The 18,630-nt window shown below is 44.6% G+C and overlaps 2 protein-coding genes across 2 annotated transcripts in view; one reads left to right on the top strand and one right to left on the bottom strand.

Moving 5' to 3' along the window:
- The window catches only part of LOC124555524 (zinc finger protein 84-like), a 299,284-nt gene that overhangs the window by 173,447 nt on the left and 107,207 nt on the right, over nucleotides 1-18,630 (bottom strand). The gene's annotated exons all lie outside the window — the stretch shown is intronic.
- The window catches only part of LOC124555525 (protein obstructor-E-like), a 93,499-nt gene that overhangs the window by 53,549 nt on the left and 21,320 nt on the right, over nucleotides 1-18,630 (top strand). Inside the window, exon 2 of the mRNA XM_047129479.1 lies at nucleotides 16,530-16,763. Coding sequence (XP_046985435.1) covers nucleotides 16,530-16,763 — 234 coding nt within the window. The remainder of the gene's footprint in view (nucleotides 1-16,529; nucleotides 16,764-18,630) is intronic.

Below are 18,630 nucleotides of genomic sequence, written 5' to 3'. Positions count from 1 at the left end.
CACCTGAACCGATCACTGACTGTAAATGGCTATGTTCTGCTACCTAGAGACCATCTGCAGCCATTCACGAACTTCAGGTCCCCAAACAATGATGGAATTTTTATGGGAGACAATGTGCCATGTCACTGTACCACAACTGTTTGTGATTGGTTTGACGAACTTTCTGGACAACTCGAGCGAATGATTTGGCCATCCAGATCGCCCGACTTGGGACGTAATCGAGAGGTCAGTTTGTGCAGTATATCCTGCACCGGCAACACTTTGGCATTTATGGGCAGCTAAAAAGCCAGCATGGCTCCATATACCTACAAGGGACTTTCAACGACTTGTGGAACGAGGTGTTACACTACACCGGGCAAAAGGAAGTCTGACACGATGTTAGAAGGTATACCATGACTTTTGTCACCGCAGTACACTCTCTTTGGAATTCTGAAGGTAATTAGGGATAAAATACGGGAAACGAAACGTTATTCACTACCTGTACAGGAACCAGACCGTATTAATAAGATTTGAAACAACTGAAAGGAAAGCAGTGATTGAGAAGTAATGAGACATTGTTGTAGCGTATACTCAATATTACTCAATCTGTACATCTGGCAAGCTGTGAAAGAAACCAAGGAGAAAACTAGAAAGGGAATTAAAGTTCAGTGAGAAGAAACAAAAAAAAATTGCTGCTGACGTAGTAATTCCGTCAGAGGCAGCAAGGGACTTGGAGGGGCAGTTGAACGGAATGGACAGTGTCCTGAAAAGAGGTTATAAGATAAACGTCAACAAAAGTAAAACAAAGGCAATGGAATGTATTCAAATTACATCTGGCGATGTTGAGAGGGATAGGTTAGGTAATGGGACACTAAATGTAGTGAATGAGTTTTCTCTTTCTGGATAGCAAAATAGCTCATGATGGCTGGAGTAGTGAGGGCATAAGATATAGACTGGCAGTAGCGAGAAAAGTATTCCTGAAAAAGACAAATCTGTTTAGTTGTAGCCTAAATTTAAGCGTCAGGAGGTCTTTTCTAGAAGTACACTATGTGATCAAAAGTATCCGGACACCTGGCTGAAAATGACTTACAAGTTCGCGGCGCCCTCCATCGGTAATGCTGGAATTCAAAGTGGTGTTGGCCCACCCTTAGCCTTGATAACAGCTTCCACTCTCGCAGGCATACGTTCAATCAGGTGCTGGAAGGTTTCATGGGGAAAGGCAGCCCGTTATTCACGGAGTGCTGCACTGAGGAGAGGTATCGATATCGGTCGGTGAGGCCTGGCACGAAAGCGGCGTTCAAAAACATTCCAAAGGTGTAATAGAGGATTCAGGTCAGCACTCTATGCAGGCCAGCCCATTACAGGGATGTCATCGTCGTGTAACCACTCCGCCACGGGCCGTGCATTATGAACAGGCGCTCTATCATGTTGAAAGACGCAGTCGCCTTCCTCGAATTGCTCTTCAACAATGGGAAGCAAGAAAGTGCTTAAAACATCAATGTAGGCCCGTGCTGTGATAGCGCCAACCAAAACAACAAGGGGTGCAAGCCACCTCCACGAAACATACGACCACACCATAACACCACCGCCTCCGAATTTTACTGTTGGCACTACACACGTTGGCAGATGACGTTCACGGTCATTCGTCATACCCACACCCAGAGATCGGATCGCCACATTGTGTAGCACGATTCTTCACTCCATAGAGCCGGCCGAAGTGGCCGTGCGGTTCTAGGCGCTGCAGTCTGGAACCGTGAGACCGCTACGGTCGCAGGTTCGAATCCTGCCTCGGGCATGGATGTGTGTGATGTCCGGTTAGTTAGGTTTAACTAGTTCTAAGTTCTAGGGGACTAATGACGTCAGAAGTTGAGTCCCATAGTGCTCAGAGCCATTATTATTCACTCCATAGAACGTTTTTCCACTGTTCAATCGTCCAATGTTTACGCTCCTTACACCAAGCGAGGCGTCGTTTGGCATTTACCGGCGTGATGTGTGGCTTATGAACAGCCGCTCGACCATGAAATCCAAGTTTTCTCACCTCCCGCCTAACTGTCATAGTACTTGCAGTGTATCCTGATGCAGTTTGGAATTCCTGTGTGATGGTCTGCATAGATGTCTGCCTATTACACATTACGACTCTCTTCAACTGTCGGTGGTGTTTGTCAGTCAACAGGCGAGGTCGGTCTGTACGGTTTTCTGCTGTACGTGTCCCTTCACTTTTCCACTTCACTGTCACATCGGAAACAGTGGACCTAGGGATGTTTAGAAGTGTGGAAATCTCGCGTACAGACATATGGCACTAGTGACACCCAATCACCTGACCACGTTCGAAGTTCGTGAGTTCCGCGGAGCGCCCCATTCTGGTCTCTCACGATGTCCAATGACTACTGAGGTCTCTGATATGGAGTACCTGGCAGTAGGTGGCAGCACAATGCACCTAATATGAAAAACGTATGTTTTTTTTAGGCGTCCGTATACTTTTGATCACATAGTGTATTTATGTGTTGTATAACCTTATAGGCAAGTGGAACGTGAACGACAAACAGTTTAAACAAGATGCGAATAGAAGCTTTCGAAAGTGCTACAGGAGAATGTTGAAAATTAGATGGGCAGATAGATTACTAATGGAAAGGTACTTCTGCGAATTGCGAGAAAAAGAAATTTATGGTATAACCTAACTAAAGGAAGGTATCCGCCGACAGGACACATCCTGAAGCATCAAGGGATCATCAATCTGGCAATGGGAGGAAGTGTGGGGTGTAAAAATTGTAGGGGATACCAAGACTCGAATGCAGTAAGCAGTTTTAGCACGATGTACGTCACAGTAGTTATGCAGAGATGAAGACACTTGCACAGGATAGACTAGCACGGAAAGGTTTGTCAAACCAGTCTTCGGACTGAAGTAATACTGATCATCATTATCATCATCATCAGAGGCAAAAAAAGAACCCTTCCACGTGTTCTCCTGCGGCAGAGCAACGCTGATGCGGCGACTTTCGGCCATTTCTGCAGAGGAGAATCTCTACCTGTTGCCGACACAGTGGGGTGACATTTACGGCTGCTGGCTTATGGACTGTGAGCTGTTTATGGTCCAGTTTGCTGCGCGGGATAAACCGTGTAAACGACTCGAGTTACGGCGCGCAGTAGCCCTTAATAGGTGCCCGCGATGGATTCCCTTAGCCGACTTTATTGCCTGCGGCACCGCAGGAAAGAAAGCGACTTGTGTAAATTTTTGTGTCAACCACCAACCAGTCCAGTAAAACACACGAAGAAGCAAGCGACCGCGGCTTTCTGGTGTGAATTTATTGCTGTTTCACTTGCAGAGCCTACGACCGTGACATTTTCCTGAATTCTTGCTCAAGAAATTTCGAGGTCGTAAAATACTCAAATGCTGAATAACATTTCTAGAAAATCGCTATCTCGCTTTTACGGTGTTCCACAACACTAAAGCATGAGGCTGTTCTTCTTGCTACTGCCGCATGTGAACTTTGCGTAAGGAAGGAGTGTTTTTATGGCCTTTTTTCCATCACAATTCAAACTTCTGTGGCTTTGAGCGATTACATAATTTTGGTGCAGTTAAATCCCTTTGGCAGTTTCAAATGATTTCGCTTCTGTAGACTTACAATTAACTTCCAGTCGTAAAGATCTGTTTCTGTAAAATTATCGTTCATATGACGAAAATACTTTGAGAAAGCATGAATCACTTTTTTTATGCATAAGAGCACTTTTTAATACCTAATGAAAGATTTAGAAGATTTCAATCGGGAACATAATACGTCTGTGTTAAAGCACTGCCATCGAAATTAGCCTCATTTTCTGTTTCTCGGCGTAAGTACCTAACTTTCTCACATCCACATCGAGTTCACAAAATACAACCGCTATCAGTCGCACAACAATATCATCAGAGAACACTTTTTGCTCTTGAACTTAAATGTAATTCTAGATAGTTCTGAATTTCCATCATTTTAGCCACTCGGGGTAGCCGCGCGGTCTTAGGCGTCTTGTCACGGTCCGGGCGGCTGCCCCCGTCGGAGGTTCGAGTCCTCCCTCGGGCAGGAGTGTGTGTGTTGTGCTCAGCGTAAGTTGGTTTAAGTTAGATTAAGTTATGCGTTCGCTTAGGGACCGATGACCTCAGCAGTTTGGTCCCATAAGATCTTACCACAAATATCCAAAAAATTTCCATCATTTTATTTAGAAATGGAACGTATCGACTGGACAATTTGTCTAAACTTCGTATTATGTCTCCTAAGTAGTTTGAATGTATTTCCGTAGAAAACAACCAGTCGCACTTCGCGAGTTGATGAAGTGGCTCAGAACAAACTCTTTGAACTTTATATAGGGCTGTAGTCCGATCAGTCAGACTATGGCTGTTTTTATGATCACAACTGTTCAAACAAGATACACTTAAAACTTGACTGATGTTTATTCTAATATCTATGAATATGCGTCGAAGCGATGAGTTCTATTTCTACAAACGTTTTGTTCACGGAAGCCTTGCCTTTCACAACCCGAAGAAACATTTTAGCTTAAACGTTCCTTCTAATAATTACAAGAATGGGAACACTAGTTCTTCGAAATATTGCAACGACTACATTTCTGTAATGCAAGTACTAGTACAAACATGTATAAACGTCTTGCACATCGACAGCTTTTAATGGCATAACAATTCATAAATGTACACATACGTAGTAAAAGTATGTTATAGCAGCTTAGATTGAAACTGGAAGATATTCGGACTTAGCATTATCAAGAAATGGAATGTATCCAACTTCTCTCGAAATTTTTAAAAAGAAGCAATACTTTGCCCGAATTTAAACCATAGACACCAATTTTTCTTACCAACATAACTTCCATATTTACAGCAGACACTGTCGCTATAAAATAACAAATATCAACACACCAGGTGTTACGTCTTCGGTCTTGAATCTCATTGACGGGAGTGGAACTGTCTTCAGTGATGCGTCCCGCTTCGAACTGAGCCCCGATGACCAGAGAAGACGTATCGCCGCGCGGAGTGGCCGTGCGGTTTGAGGCGCTATGTCACGGATTGCGCGGCCCCTCCCGCCGGAAGTTCGGGTCCTCCCTCGGGCATGGGTTGTGTGTGTTGTTCTTAGCATAAGTTAGTTTAAGTAGTTTGTAAGCCTAGAGACCGATGACCTCAGCAGTTTGATCCCTTAGGAATTTTTGAGAAGACGTATCTGGAAACGTCCTGGACAGCGGTGTGATGTAACCTGACTTTCACCTGCCATACGGCCCGACAACCAGGAGTAATGGTCTGGGGTGCCGTTTCTTTGCATAGCAGGACTTCTTTGGTTGTTAGCTGCGGCACCCTTACAGTACAGCGGTACGTCGACAATATTCTACGCCCCGTTTTGTTGCCCTTCGTGGCACTGGGCTTACATTTCAGCAATATAATGCCCGCCCGCAAATCAGCGAGAGTTTCTACTGCTTATCTTCGTCCTTGCCAAACCCTACATTGGCCAGCAAGGTCGTCAGATCTCTCCCCATTTGAGACCGTTCGGAGCATTATGGGCAGGATCCTCCAACTACACTCCTGGAAATTGAAATAAGAACACCGTGAATTCATTGTCCCAGGAAGGGGAAACTTTATTGACACATTCCTGGGGTCAGATACATCACATGATCACACTGACAGAACCACAGGCACATAGACACAGGCAACAGAGCATGCACAATGTCGGCACTAGTACAGTGTATATCCACCTTTCGCAGCAATGCAGGCTGCTATTCTCCCATGGAGACGATCGTAGAGATGCTGGATGTAGTCCTGTGGAACGGCTTGCCATGCCATTTCCACCTGGCGCCTCAGTTGGACCAGCGTTCGTGCTGGACGTGCAGACCGCGTGAGACGACGCTTCATCCAGTCCCAAACATGCTCAATGGGGGACAGATCCGGAGATCTTGCTGGCCAGGGTAGTTGACTTACACCTTCTAGAGCACGTTGGGTGGCACGGGATACATGCGGACGTGCATTGTCCAGTTGGAACAGCAAGTTCCCTTGCCGGTCTAGGAATGGTAGAACGATGGGTTCGATGACGGTTTGGATGTACCGTGCACTATTCAGTGTCCCCTCGACGATCACCAGTGGTGTACGGCCAGTGTAGGAGATCGCTCCCCACACCATGATGCCGGGTGTTGGCCCTGTGTGCCTCGGTCGTATGCAGTCCTGATTGTGGCGCTCACCTGCACGGCGCCAAACACGCATACGACCATCATTGGCACTAAGGCAGAAGCGACTCTCATCGCTGAAGACGACACGTCTCCATTCGTCCCTCCATTCACGCCTGTCGCGACACCACTGGAGGCGGGCTGCACGATGTTGGGGCGTGAGCGGAAGACGGCCTAACGGTGTGCGGGACCGTAGCCCAGCTTCATGGAGACGGTTGCGAATGGTCCTCGCCGATACCCCAGGAGCAACAGTGTCCCTAATTTGCTGGGAAGTGGCGGTGCGGTCCCCTACGGCACTGCGTAGGATCCTACGGTCTTGGCGTGCATCCGTGCGTCGCTGCGGTCCGGTCCTAGGTCGACGGGCACGTGCACCTTCCGCCGACCACTGGCGACAACATCGATGTACTGTGGAGACCTCACGCCCCACGTGTTGCGCAATTCGGCGGTACGTCCACCCGGCCTCCCGCATGCCCACTATACGCCCTCGCTCAAAGTCCGTCAACTGCACATACGGTTCACGTCCACGCTGTCGCGGCATGCTACCGGTGTTAAAGACTGCGATGGAGCTCCGTATGCCACGGCAAACTGGCTGACACTGACGGCGGCGGTGCACAAATGCTGCGCAGCCAGCGCCATTCGACGGCCAACACCGCGGTTCCTGGTGTGTCCGCTGTGCCGTGCGTGTGATCATTGCTCGTACAGCCCTCTCGCAGTGTCCGGAGCAAGTATGGTGGGTCTGACACACTGGTGTCAATGTGTTCTTTTTTCCATTTCCAGGAGTGTAGTTCGAGATTTTGAAGATCTATCGTGCTAATTTGACAGAATGTGGCACGATATCCCTCAGGAGTACATTCACCAACACTAGCAATCAATGCCAAGCCGAATAACTGCATCCATAAGCGCCAGAGATCTTTACGTCTCGTTACATGGCTCTCCTTGTAGACACATTTGACAGCCCGTATTCATACACCAACAAATCGGAGACCTTAACTCACGGTGCGATCATGGGCACGTGCAAATACGATAGTTCCGTTCTTCCATTCTGTCACATCTTCACATCTTACTGCGCTGATTGTAAAGGCATGGGAAAAACCGACGGTTAAAACCGATCCGGTATTTTAGTTCTGAATAACCGGTATTTTTCGGTATTTGTTTGGTCTCGGTTATAACATGTGGGTTTTATTTTTTGCTAATAACCGAGTAAAAAAAAACCGAAGTATCAATTAGCCATGGCAGCAATGCTAAAGTTTTTCGTTTTCAAATAAAATAGGAACAATTTTTGTTCATAAAATTTGCTTTGGTTTGAAATATTCCGTTATTATAGAAACGATCAGTGCTATTTTAATAACAGTGCCGATATAAACGAGTAACAACCACAAAGCATAAGAACTGGTTCAGAATTTGCTAAGACAATCGCGTCCCTGTTGGCGTGTGTCGTGGTTTACGGCACGTGTGTACGTGTAGTGTGAAAGGCTTTCCCCACTGCGTCTATACGGTAGTTACTCGCTGTCGTCGCCGCACATGTCGCTTACTGCAGAATGACACCAACCCTAGTCCGGAAATATTTTTATGAAGTGTCGTAACAATGAAGTACAATGCTTCATTTGCCTTGATAGATCAAAGAGTCTGCCATTTCTATGAAATAATAGAAGAGGAAGAAAATATTGGCAACAGCAATAAATTAAAAAATGTTCAAATATGTGTGAATTTCTAAGGGGCCAAACTACTTAGGTCAGCGGTCCCTAGACTTACACACCACTTAAACTAACTTTTGCTAAGAACAACACACACACCTATTCCCGAGAGAGGACTCGAACTTCCGCCGGGAGGGGCCGCGCAGTCCGTGACACGACGCCTTAAATCGCGCGACCACTCCGCGCGGCAATAAATTAGAAACTTAACAACAATTCACATGTGTGACCTTAGTTCCTCCCGGCGTATACACTCTTCAAATAACTTATGGAAATGGGTTTTCCTGAAAACCGAGGTTTTAAATTTACCTGCATAGCGCTTACATGGTGCAATTCTGCCTTAAAAATAGCAGGATGTGCTCCTGTCGAAACATCGTCGATTTTCGTCGACGTCACCCGGCTGCAATCCCGTGAGTTATTTGAATTCATTCATAGTATATAATAAAAATAGAAAGTAGCTGATATGCTCTCTGTGCTTCTATCTGCTAATAGCCCTTGAAAACGGACAAATGAACACGAAAAATACCTCAGTTCTCACACTATAGCACTGACTATTCGTAATGTCCAAATAGTGGTATGATCTCTGCTTACAACGTGATTTTTGAGCAAAGTTTCAAAGAATCAGAATCAATAGAAGGGTACTGGTGATTTTTTGTAGTTTTCAAACACTTGTCACTTTCAGGTTACCTTCCATTCAGAAGGCTGTTGCACTCAGCGACTGTTATATTGACTTGTAAATAATAGATTTCAGCTATCAGTCGTCCTTTTTAAATGTTTATTGGCAGATCCAGATTTCAGCCAGAAACTAGCCATTCTCAATGCACTATCATTTTTGAGCAGTGCATGTAATGCCTGTTGGTCGGGCTTCATCAACAGTTCATTGAACATTGTGAAATTTAAAAAGGACGACTGATAGCTGAAATCTATTATTTACAAACTTGTCACTTTTCCAGAAAAGTAGCGAATGGTGGACGGCCTAAGTTCTTTTTTTTTACTTGCCATTTTAATTTAATATTTTGACGCTATGTATCTTGAAACTAATTGAGCCAAAATTTTTCAGTATTTGTTCGATTTTTACGTTTCTTACAGGAAATAATAGGAATAAAAAACTGAAAATCGATTACTCCAGAAACCGATTATTTTGAGCGGTTTTAAGAGTCAGGTTAAACTGGCGTGTGAAAAATCCGACATAACCGAAAACCGGTTGTTTCAGCGATAACCGCCATCCATAGATTCCATACAACCGACTAACATATAAACACCATTTCACAGCCATGATTTACGTCAGCGATGGAGGGTCATATGATCGTCACGGATCGGTTCTGCTCCATCCCCACCACTCCAAAGTGACCGTGTGGTATTTAAAGGGGTGAACTTAACACACACTCTAAGACAATAAAAAAAAGACGCACAACGAAGGAATTATCAGGACGGGAAGGAAATCGGTAGATGTGATGTATATATAGGGGAAACAAATGCTTACAATTTCAGAAAAATTTGGATTATTTATTCATGAGAAAGAGTTTCACAAATTGAGCAAGTCAGCACTCCTGAAGTGCTAGTTCTGCAAGGTTCACAGCAGAGCTTCTGTGAAGTTGCGAAGGTAGGAGACCAGATACTGGCGGAAGTAAAGATGTGAGTAATGGTCGTGAGCCGTGCTTGGGTAGCTCAGTTGGCGTAACACTCGCCAGCGAAAGACAAATCTCCCGAGTTCTAGTCTCGGTCCGCACACAGTTTTAATCTGCCAGAAGTTTCAATTCAGCGCACACTCCTCTTCTGAGTGGAAATCTCATTCTGGTATGTCCTGTTATTAACAGTTTCCGCGAAAACTCATGAAAATGACGGGGAACAGGACAAATGCAGATGATAGTAAGTGAAAAATTGTGATGTAAAGTTTTGCTTAAATGTGTAGATTTCCTCACAAAAGATGTTCAAAAAGTTCAACGTCAACTGCAATGCATTTTGTAGCTCATGTAGACAGCTGCTGTGTTGCCGATCTGAGCCCATTCGTACGCTAAGAACCATACTTGAGCACATGCATCTAAAATACGAGCGAGAAGTTCCGTGTAGTAAGGAACGTCCTGACTGCTGTTTCCTTCGAAATGTCTGTAATTGGAGTAGCATCAGCTCAACTGGTGTACAAGTCAATTGCCGTGAAGATATATCGGAACCTTACTCCTGGAAGCAGCAGACTCACTAAGTCAATGTGTATGTGGGGGGAAAAATGTGTAGTTTTACAAAAATAATCTATTATCACTAAAGACAACACTTCGTAGCCTAACGTCGCTTTGGCTGCATTCACATGTGAGTGCTGGTGAAGAAGCACATTGCAGCACCGATGTGTTGTGTTACCCAGCTACGAAACGCTGGGAGCAATGTAGCAGTCAGTGTAGCCCTCTGACAAGGGAAGAGTGACCTAGTAAAATCTAATCAATATCTCTGATAAGAGATTTAGCTTCGTTTTTAGTTTACGAGTCGATTGACATAAATCACGGCCTGATCAGGCAAGTACACTACTGGCCATTAAAATTGCTACACCAAGAAGAAATGCAGATGATAAACAGGTATTCATTGGACAAATATATTATACTAGAACTGACATGTGATTACATTTTCACGCAATTTGGGTGCATAGATACTGAGAAATCAGTACCCAGAACAACCACCTCTGGGCGTAATAACAGCCATGATAAGCCTGGGCATTGAGTCAAACAGAGCTTGGATGGCGTGTACAGGTACAGCTGCCCATGCAGCTTCAACACGATACCACAGTTCATCAAGAGTAGTGACTGGCATATTGTGAGGAGCCAGTTGCTCGGCCACCATTGACCAGACGTTTCCAATTGGTGAGAGATCTGGAGAATGTGCTGGCCAGGACTGCAACCGAACATTTTCTGTATCCAGAAATGCCCGTACAGGACCTGCAACATGCGGTCGTGCATTATCCTGCTGAAAGGTAGGGTTTCGCAGGGATTGAATGAAGGGTAGAGCCACGGGTCGTAACACATCTGAAATGTAACTTCCACTGTTCAAAGAGCCGTCAGTGCGAACAAGAGGTGACCGAGACGTGTAACCAATGGCACCCCAAATCATCACGCCGGGTGAAACGCCAGTATGGCGATGACGAATACATGCTTCCAATGTGCGTTCACCGCGATGTCGCCAAACACGGATGCTGTAAACAGAACCTGAATTCATCCGAAAAAATGACGTTTTGCCATTCGTGCACCTAGGTTCCTCGTTGAGTACACCATCGCAGGCGCTCCTGTCTGTGATGCAGCGTCAAGGGTAACCGCAGCCGCCGGCCGCGGTGGTCTGGCGGTTCTAGGCGCTCAGTCCGGAACCGCGCAACTGCTACGGTCGCAGGTTCGAATCCTGCCTCGGGCATGGTGTGTGTGATGTCCTTAGGTTAGTTAGGTTTAAGTAGTTCTAAGTTCTAGGGGACTGATGACCACAGATGTTAAGTCACATAGTGCTCAGAGCCATTTGAACCATTTTAACCGCAGCCATTGTCTCCGAGCTGATAGTCCATGCTGCTGCAAACGTGGTTGAACTGTTCGTGTAGATGGTTGTTGTCATGCAAACGTCCCCATCTGTTGACTCAGGGATCGAGACGTGGCTGCAGGATCCGTTACAGCTATGCGGATAAGATGTCTGTCATCTCGACTGCTAGTGATACGAGGCCGTTGGGATCCAGCACGGCGTTCCGTATTACCGTCCTCAACCCACCGATTCCACAATCTGCTAACAGTCATTGGATCTCGACCAAAGTGAGCAGCAATGTCGCTATACAATAAACCGCAATCGCGATAGGCTACAGTCCGACCTTTATCAAAGTCGGAAACGTGATGGTACGCATTTCTCCTCCTTACACGAGGCATCACAACAACGTTTCACCTGGCAAAGCCGGTCAACTGCTGTTTGTGTATGAGGAATCGGTTGGAAAGTTTCCTCATGTCAGCACGTTGTAGGTGTCGCTACGGGCGCCAACCGTGTGTGAATGCTCTGTAAAGCTAATCATTTGCATATCACAGCATCCTCTTCCTGTTGGTTAAATTTCGCGTCTGTAGCACGTCATCTTCGTGGTGTAGCAATTTTAATGGCCAGCAGTTTAGTTTACAAGTCGAGTTGATTAACTGCAGATTTAAAATCATATCATATTAATTTTCCCCGACAATTGTGGATCTCTGTTGGCTCGCCTAACAACATGAGTCCCGGCTCGTGAAGAGATTGTAATTTCCTGACGCCTGACATTATTAATACAGCAATTCAACAATATGGCGTATTACTAGAAGGCTAAAAGTAGCATTTAGCTCGAATTTCAGTTCTTCTTCGCCGGTGGCGCTGCGGGAATCGCATCATGTTTCCGTAAAAGCTATCTCAACCGCCCTTGTCTCGGCTGGTCTCGTCAGTTCTTATGACAGAATTTCAGCTATCTTGCAGCGCACTCTCTCTTAATGCAGTGGATTGACCATTCAATATTATGTCCGTAATTTGTACTATTTGATTATTACTTTGTCTTGACCTGCAGCAGGACGAATCTTGCCAGTTCTTAATTTTGTTTTGTTGGCGGCAGTAACTGTTATTCACGTGTAATAGGCTGCCTCTCATTTAACGGGTTGCCTTGACTCAATATATGCAACATCATACCAGATCTGTCTGTTTATTTTCTTGGTCTGAAGATTCCCCCTGTTGTCTCTTTCTTTATCAATTGGCCTAATCACTGAAACCCAGCAAGGCGTGATGAAGCCTGACGTCGGTCGCGGTCGGAACAGCTGAAGGATGACAGGTGAGATTTAATATCGCCAGTTATTTGGGGAACAAGAAAAATGGGCAGCCAAATCAATCACTCTTCATTCAGTTTGATAAACCCTCTTCACGAACCACAACATGCAAGTGACGCCCGTGATTTTCGAATAGCTGTATGTCGAACACAGTTAAGAAAAGGGCAGATGTTCATTTGAAGTTTTTTGTTCAGAATCAACAATAATATCACCCCTCAAAGGAAGTACCTTTCCTCCTGACTCGCTCTCTGTAGGTTCATGACGAGTACGCTATGGACATTCCTTTCTTCCAAGATAGCAACAGCCGTGGTCACAGGGCTGCGAGCATACGTTACTTGTTTGACGAACACTCACGCACTCTATAGTACTTCAACTGGCCCACTAAATCACCCAGTCTTAAACCCATATAAAATATCTGTGATTATCTGGTACAAATGGCTCTGAGCACTATGGGACTCAACATCTTAGGTCATAAGTCCCCTAGAACTTAGAACTACTTAAACCTAACTAACCTAAGGACATCACACACACCCATGCCCGAGGCAGGATTCGAACCTGCGACCGTAGCAGTGTGATTATCTGGAACAGCGGATGAAACAATACGATCAGTGTTCCCGCAATTTAGTAGCTTTGCCTCATGTAATCATCAATGACTGGCTTCAACTGGATGCGGCATTCCTCAACAAAATTATGGACTCTCTGTGGTGTTTTCTCCCTGTCTCTCAGTGAGATTTTTCTATCGGAAGTTTCTAAAAGGGTTACATAAATTAGCATTTCATAGAATAACTTATCAATACCTAAATTAACTGTCGCGACCACGGCCGTTTCTACCATTAGACAAGACTAGGCGGCCGCCTAGGGCGGCAAAAGTTTGGGGGCGGCAAAGGCAAAAAGGATTAATTTCAAATCAAACAGCAAAAAACTTGAGCAAATAAGAAGAAAAAACGAAGAAGAGGAAAAATTAAAGCACCGAATCGTTTTCCAAAGCATACGAAACAGTTACTTTACCCTAGCAGTGCCAATGCATTTCCCATAAGGCATACTACATACTAGCGTGTGTGTGTGTGTGTGTGTGTGTGTGTGTGTGTGTGTGTGGGAGGGGGGGGGGAGGGGGGGAGGAGACTTTGTGCACAGCACAAAGTTTTATTAACAAAATCGTTTGTAAATATGTCCTGATGTATAAGTATGGTCCAGAAGCTGAATACAACTTTTTGCACAAACTTAAAAATACCAATGCATTTTCTGTAATGCGTATACAGGGAGGAAGCGTGCTTTACGACCAGAAAAAAAATAAGAAATACAAATTTTGTTAATTGTCGCTGAGTTTTGTGCACAACATACTTTCTAAAGATGTATAGATCTGTAAGCAGGATCCTGAATTTGAAAAAAAAATCCAAAATAAAATTGTATGTTTTTGAGAACACAACACGCATTGGACCTTCGAATTAGATATTTAGCATCTGAATTGTCTGTTTTACTTATCAAAATACAAACAGCTTGCATATTGGCACTACTGATAAAAATATTTAGGTTAAGCAGCAGCACGTGCTGACGACGATAGTCCGAATGTTATACCACACTTTGCAAGCTCTATGGACATTCAAATTACATATTTCCACATCTAAACTGTAGTTACAACTTATTAAAATACACACAGCTTACTTATCGACACTACTTAAATGAATTATACGTTGTACACAATCATACTTTGGTCTCTGTACCACGCATTAATTTCATCTAAATACATAAAAACTGGTTGTCAAACATACACAAGGAAACTACTACAGATTTAACATACAGCCTCAAGAGGACTGAGAATTAGCAGAATAAACAAATAAAACATGCTACGCTAGCAAAAAGCAGTTCATCCATATATCCTGGAACGCATAGCAACATGATCAGAATGCAAATGCTATTTTTTGATACATCAAATAATTATTGTCCAACAAAGCCTCTGGGAAGATGGAACTTTTGAAACATGTTTTCCCCCAGCACCATGATCATCTTACCCAGTTTTGATTCAGTCGGCAAGGATCTGGCTCAATAGAGTAAGTTCATCACTATTTATCTAGGTAAGACTTATGGTTCTCATAGGTAACTTTACTACTGAGTCCTTCACTTTATTTTCTGGAGCCATTGTGCACTTCCTTTTAAAATACTTTTGAGGCAAGTTGATGCATTTTTGAGGCAAGCTAACACATTTTTGGGGAATTTGTTACATTTATGGGGCTAGCTGATACTTTTTGGGGACAAGTTGATACATTTCCGAGACAAGCACATAAATTTTTGGGGATAAGTAGATAAATTTTTTGGGATAAGTAGATAAATTTTTTGGGCAAGGTAGTACATTTTTTGGGCAAGTTGATTTGTTTTCAGGGCAATTTGATACATCTTTGGGGCAAGTTGCGACTTGTTCCAGCAAGTTGTGACAGGTATCAGCTATGGGGGAAAACTTTATTTCCATCACTGCCTCTGTAATATATTATATTGTTACCTCGTTCCAATAACCATTACAGAAATAGAGAGAGAGAGAGAGAGAGAGAGAGAGAGAGAGAGAGGTGGAGGGAATTTATAGAGGTGCCTAAATCAGGGAGATGATGTCAGCTGACAAGATAACACGTCCTGTGCTGCAATTGCTTGACAGAAGCAAATCAAGCAGCCACCATCTTGATTTCAGTGCTTACAAAGCTAGCATGCCATATATTGTGGTTTTTGTACTTCCACTTGCATATTAAAAAAGTATTCCGGTTCTCTGGAAATGGGCCCTTCCTAAATTTTGAGAAGACACACTATAGCCATACCAACAATTTATGTAGCAAATGAAGTGTCGTGTGGTTAAGGCCTCCCATCGGGTACACTTGTCGCCTGGCGCAAGTCTTTTGATGTGTCGCCACTACGGCGACTTGCTTGTCGATGGGGATGATATGATGATGACGAAGACAACACACCACCCAGTCCCTGAGCGGAGAAAATCTCCAACCCAGCCGGGAATCAAACCCGGGCCCCTTTGCATGGCATTCCGCCACACTGGCCACTCACCTATGGAGGCGGACATGTAACAAATGAACGGGGATAAGTAAATAGGGTAGAATGCTCCTACACATTTTGAGGAAAACTTGAACTGGAAAAATCATATTACCGAGCTTCTCAAACAGTGAAATTCAGCTACCCTTGCTCTTCATATAATTGCTAGTCTTGGAAACAAATTGATTAACTTTCTAAGATATTTTTGATATTTCCACTCAGTAGTGTCTTACGGAATAATTTTGTGGGATAATTCATCACTCAGAAAGGAAGTACTGATTGCGCTGAAGCGAGCAGTAAGACTAATATGTTTTGTTCACTAGCGATCGTCATGTAGCTACCTCTTCAAGGAGTACCCCGTTTTAATGGCAGCATCACTGTAGATACATATATATTCGCTAACGAAATTCGTTATAAGTAATCAGTCACAATCTGAGAAGAACAATGATGTCAGTACTTACAACTCTAGAGGAAAAAATGACCTCCATTACCTATGATTAAAACTGTCAGTGGCTCGGAAAGATGTTCAATATGCAGCGACAAAAATCTTTCATCATTTGCCCAACAACGTAAAATGTCTGACAGGTAGCAAAGTAAGTTTTAAATCCAACATAAACTCATTTCTCCTTCTAATCCATGGACGAATTTCTGTTTAAAAACTGTAAGCCTTTAAAATAAAAAAAATAAAAAACTTGTTTTTATGTGTAGTTGTATGCGTAGGACTAAAAAATATGTTCATTAATGTTAATACTAATCGTGTATGCATATTCTATAAACTGATCCATTCCACATCATTTTGATAAAAGAATTGTTCAGATGATCTACGGAACACGTAACTAACTAACTAGCTAACTGACTTCAGCGTCCGTGGGCCAGTTTCGGACGTCGAGCAGCAGCCAGGGCGGGCTGTCGTGCCCGGAGAGAAACGGCCGGTACCCCAAGAGCGGGCAGTGCGACGCATACATCCAGTGTGAGGACGGCGTGCCCAGCGAGCAGCTCTGCCCGGACGGGCTGCTCTTCAACGCCAAGGCCTCAATCTTCAGCTACCCCTGCCAGTACCCACCCGAGGTGGACTGCGAGGGCCGCTCCCAGACACGTGAGTACCACCCCGCCCCAGCTTCCATTTGCTCGATTCCTATATCTTTTCTCGCTTTTACATATTTGTCTGCCTTCGTGGAACAGCACTTACAGGATTTAGATCCTCGTGGAATTTTTCCACGTCACCAAACCAATACAGGCGATAAAATAAGGATTAAGAAGACACAAAGTCCATTACTGTAACATACTGAGCGAGGTTACTTTCCGATGACAGCAGATGACGCTATTCTCGCACCATTAACGTCAACGTTAAAATGCCCTTCCTAAGAACCCTTAAAGTCGGCGTTTTGTTCTTTTTCGTTCCACTGACAGTCTGTGTAAATGTTGCCATTTGAAATGCCTTACAGAATTTGTTGAAGTTTCATTCCGTTCAGGGTGAACCGACCTTTATATCGATCACCTGAGTACCTGACATGCTATGTAAGTACAACTATGTATTGTAGTTGGCCATCCCACCTCCTACTACTGACATCTGTCAGTCGCAAAGTTACACTACTGGCCATTAAAATTGCTACACCAAGAAGAAATGCAGATGATAAACGGGTATTCATTGGACAAATATATTATACTAGAACTGACATGTGATTACGTTTTCACGCAATTTGGGTGCATAGATCCTGAGAAATCAGTACCTAGAACAACCACCCCTGGCCGTAATAACGGCCTTGATACGCCTGGGCATTGAGTCAAACAGAGATTGGATGGCGTGTGCAGGTACAGCTGCCCATGCAGTTTCAACACGATACCACAGTTTATCAATAGTAGTGACTGGCGTATTGTGACGAGCCAGTTGCTCGGCCACCATTGACCAGACGTTTTCAATTGGTGAGAGATCTGGAGAATGTGCTGGTCAGGGCAGCAGTCGAACATTTTCTGTATCCAGAAAGGCCCGTACAGGACCTGCAACATGTGGTCGTGCATTATCCTGCTGCTGAAATGTAGGGTTTTGCAGGGATCGATTGAAGGGTAGAGCCACGGGTCGTAACACATCTGAAATGTAACTTCCACTGTTCAAAGAGCCGTCAGTGCGAACAAGAGGTGGCCGAGACGTGTAGCCAATGGCACCCCATACCATCACGCCGGGTGATACGCCAGTATGGCGATGACGAATACACGTTTCCAATGTGCGTTCACCGCGATGTCGTCAAACACGAATGCGAGCATCATGATGCTGTAAACAGAACCTGGATTCATCCGAAAAAATGGCGTTTTGCCATTCGTGCACCCAGGTTCTTTGTTGAGTACACCATCGCAGGCGCTCCTGTCTGTGATGCAGCGTCAAGGGTAACCGCAGCCATTGTCTCCGAGCTGATAGTCCATGCTGCTGCAAACGTGGTTGAACTGTTCGTGCAGATGGTTGTTGTCTTCCAAACGTCCCCATCTGTTGACTGGGGGATCGAGGCGTGGCTGTACGATCCGTTACAGCCATGCGGATAAGGTGCCTGTCATTTCGACTGCTACTGATACGAGGTCGTTGGGATCCAGCACGGCGTTCCGTGTTACCCTCCTGAACCCACCGATTCCATATTTTGCTAGCAGCCATTGGATCTCGACCAACGCGAGTAGCAATTTCGCGATATGATAAACCGCAATCGCGGTAGGCTACAATCCGACCTTTATCAAAGTCGGAAACGTGATGGTACGCATTTCTCCTCCTTACACGAGGCATCACAACGTTTCACCAGGCAACGCCGGTCAATTGCTGTTTGTGTATGAGAAATCGGTTGGAAACTTTCCTCATGTCAGCACGTTGTAGGTGTCGCTACCGGCGCCAACCTTGTGTGAATGCTCTGAAAAGCTAATCATTTGCATATCACAGCATCTTCTTCGTGACGGTTAAATTTCACGTCTGTAGCACGTCATCT

The sequence above is a fragment of the Schistocerca americana genome, chromosome X (assembly GCF_021461395.2).
Source record: "Schistocerca americana isolate TAMUIC-IGC-003095 chromosome X, iqSchAmer2.1, whole genome shotgun sequence".
Classification (NCBI taxonomy): Eukaryota; Metazoa; Arthropoda; class Insecta; order Orthoptera; family Acrididae; genus Schistocerca; species Schistocerca americana.
Note: the sequence above shows the minus strand (reverse complement) of the source record. Positions and strands in the feature narration are given on the sequence as shown.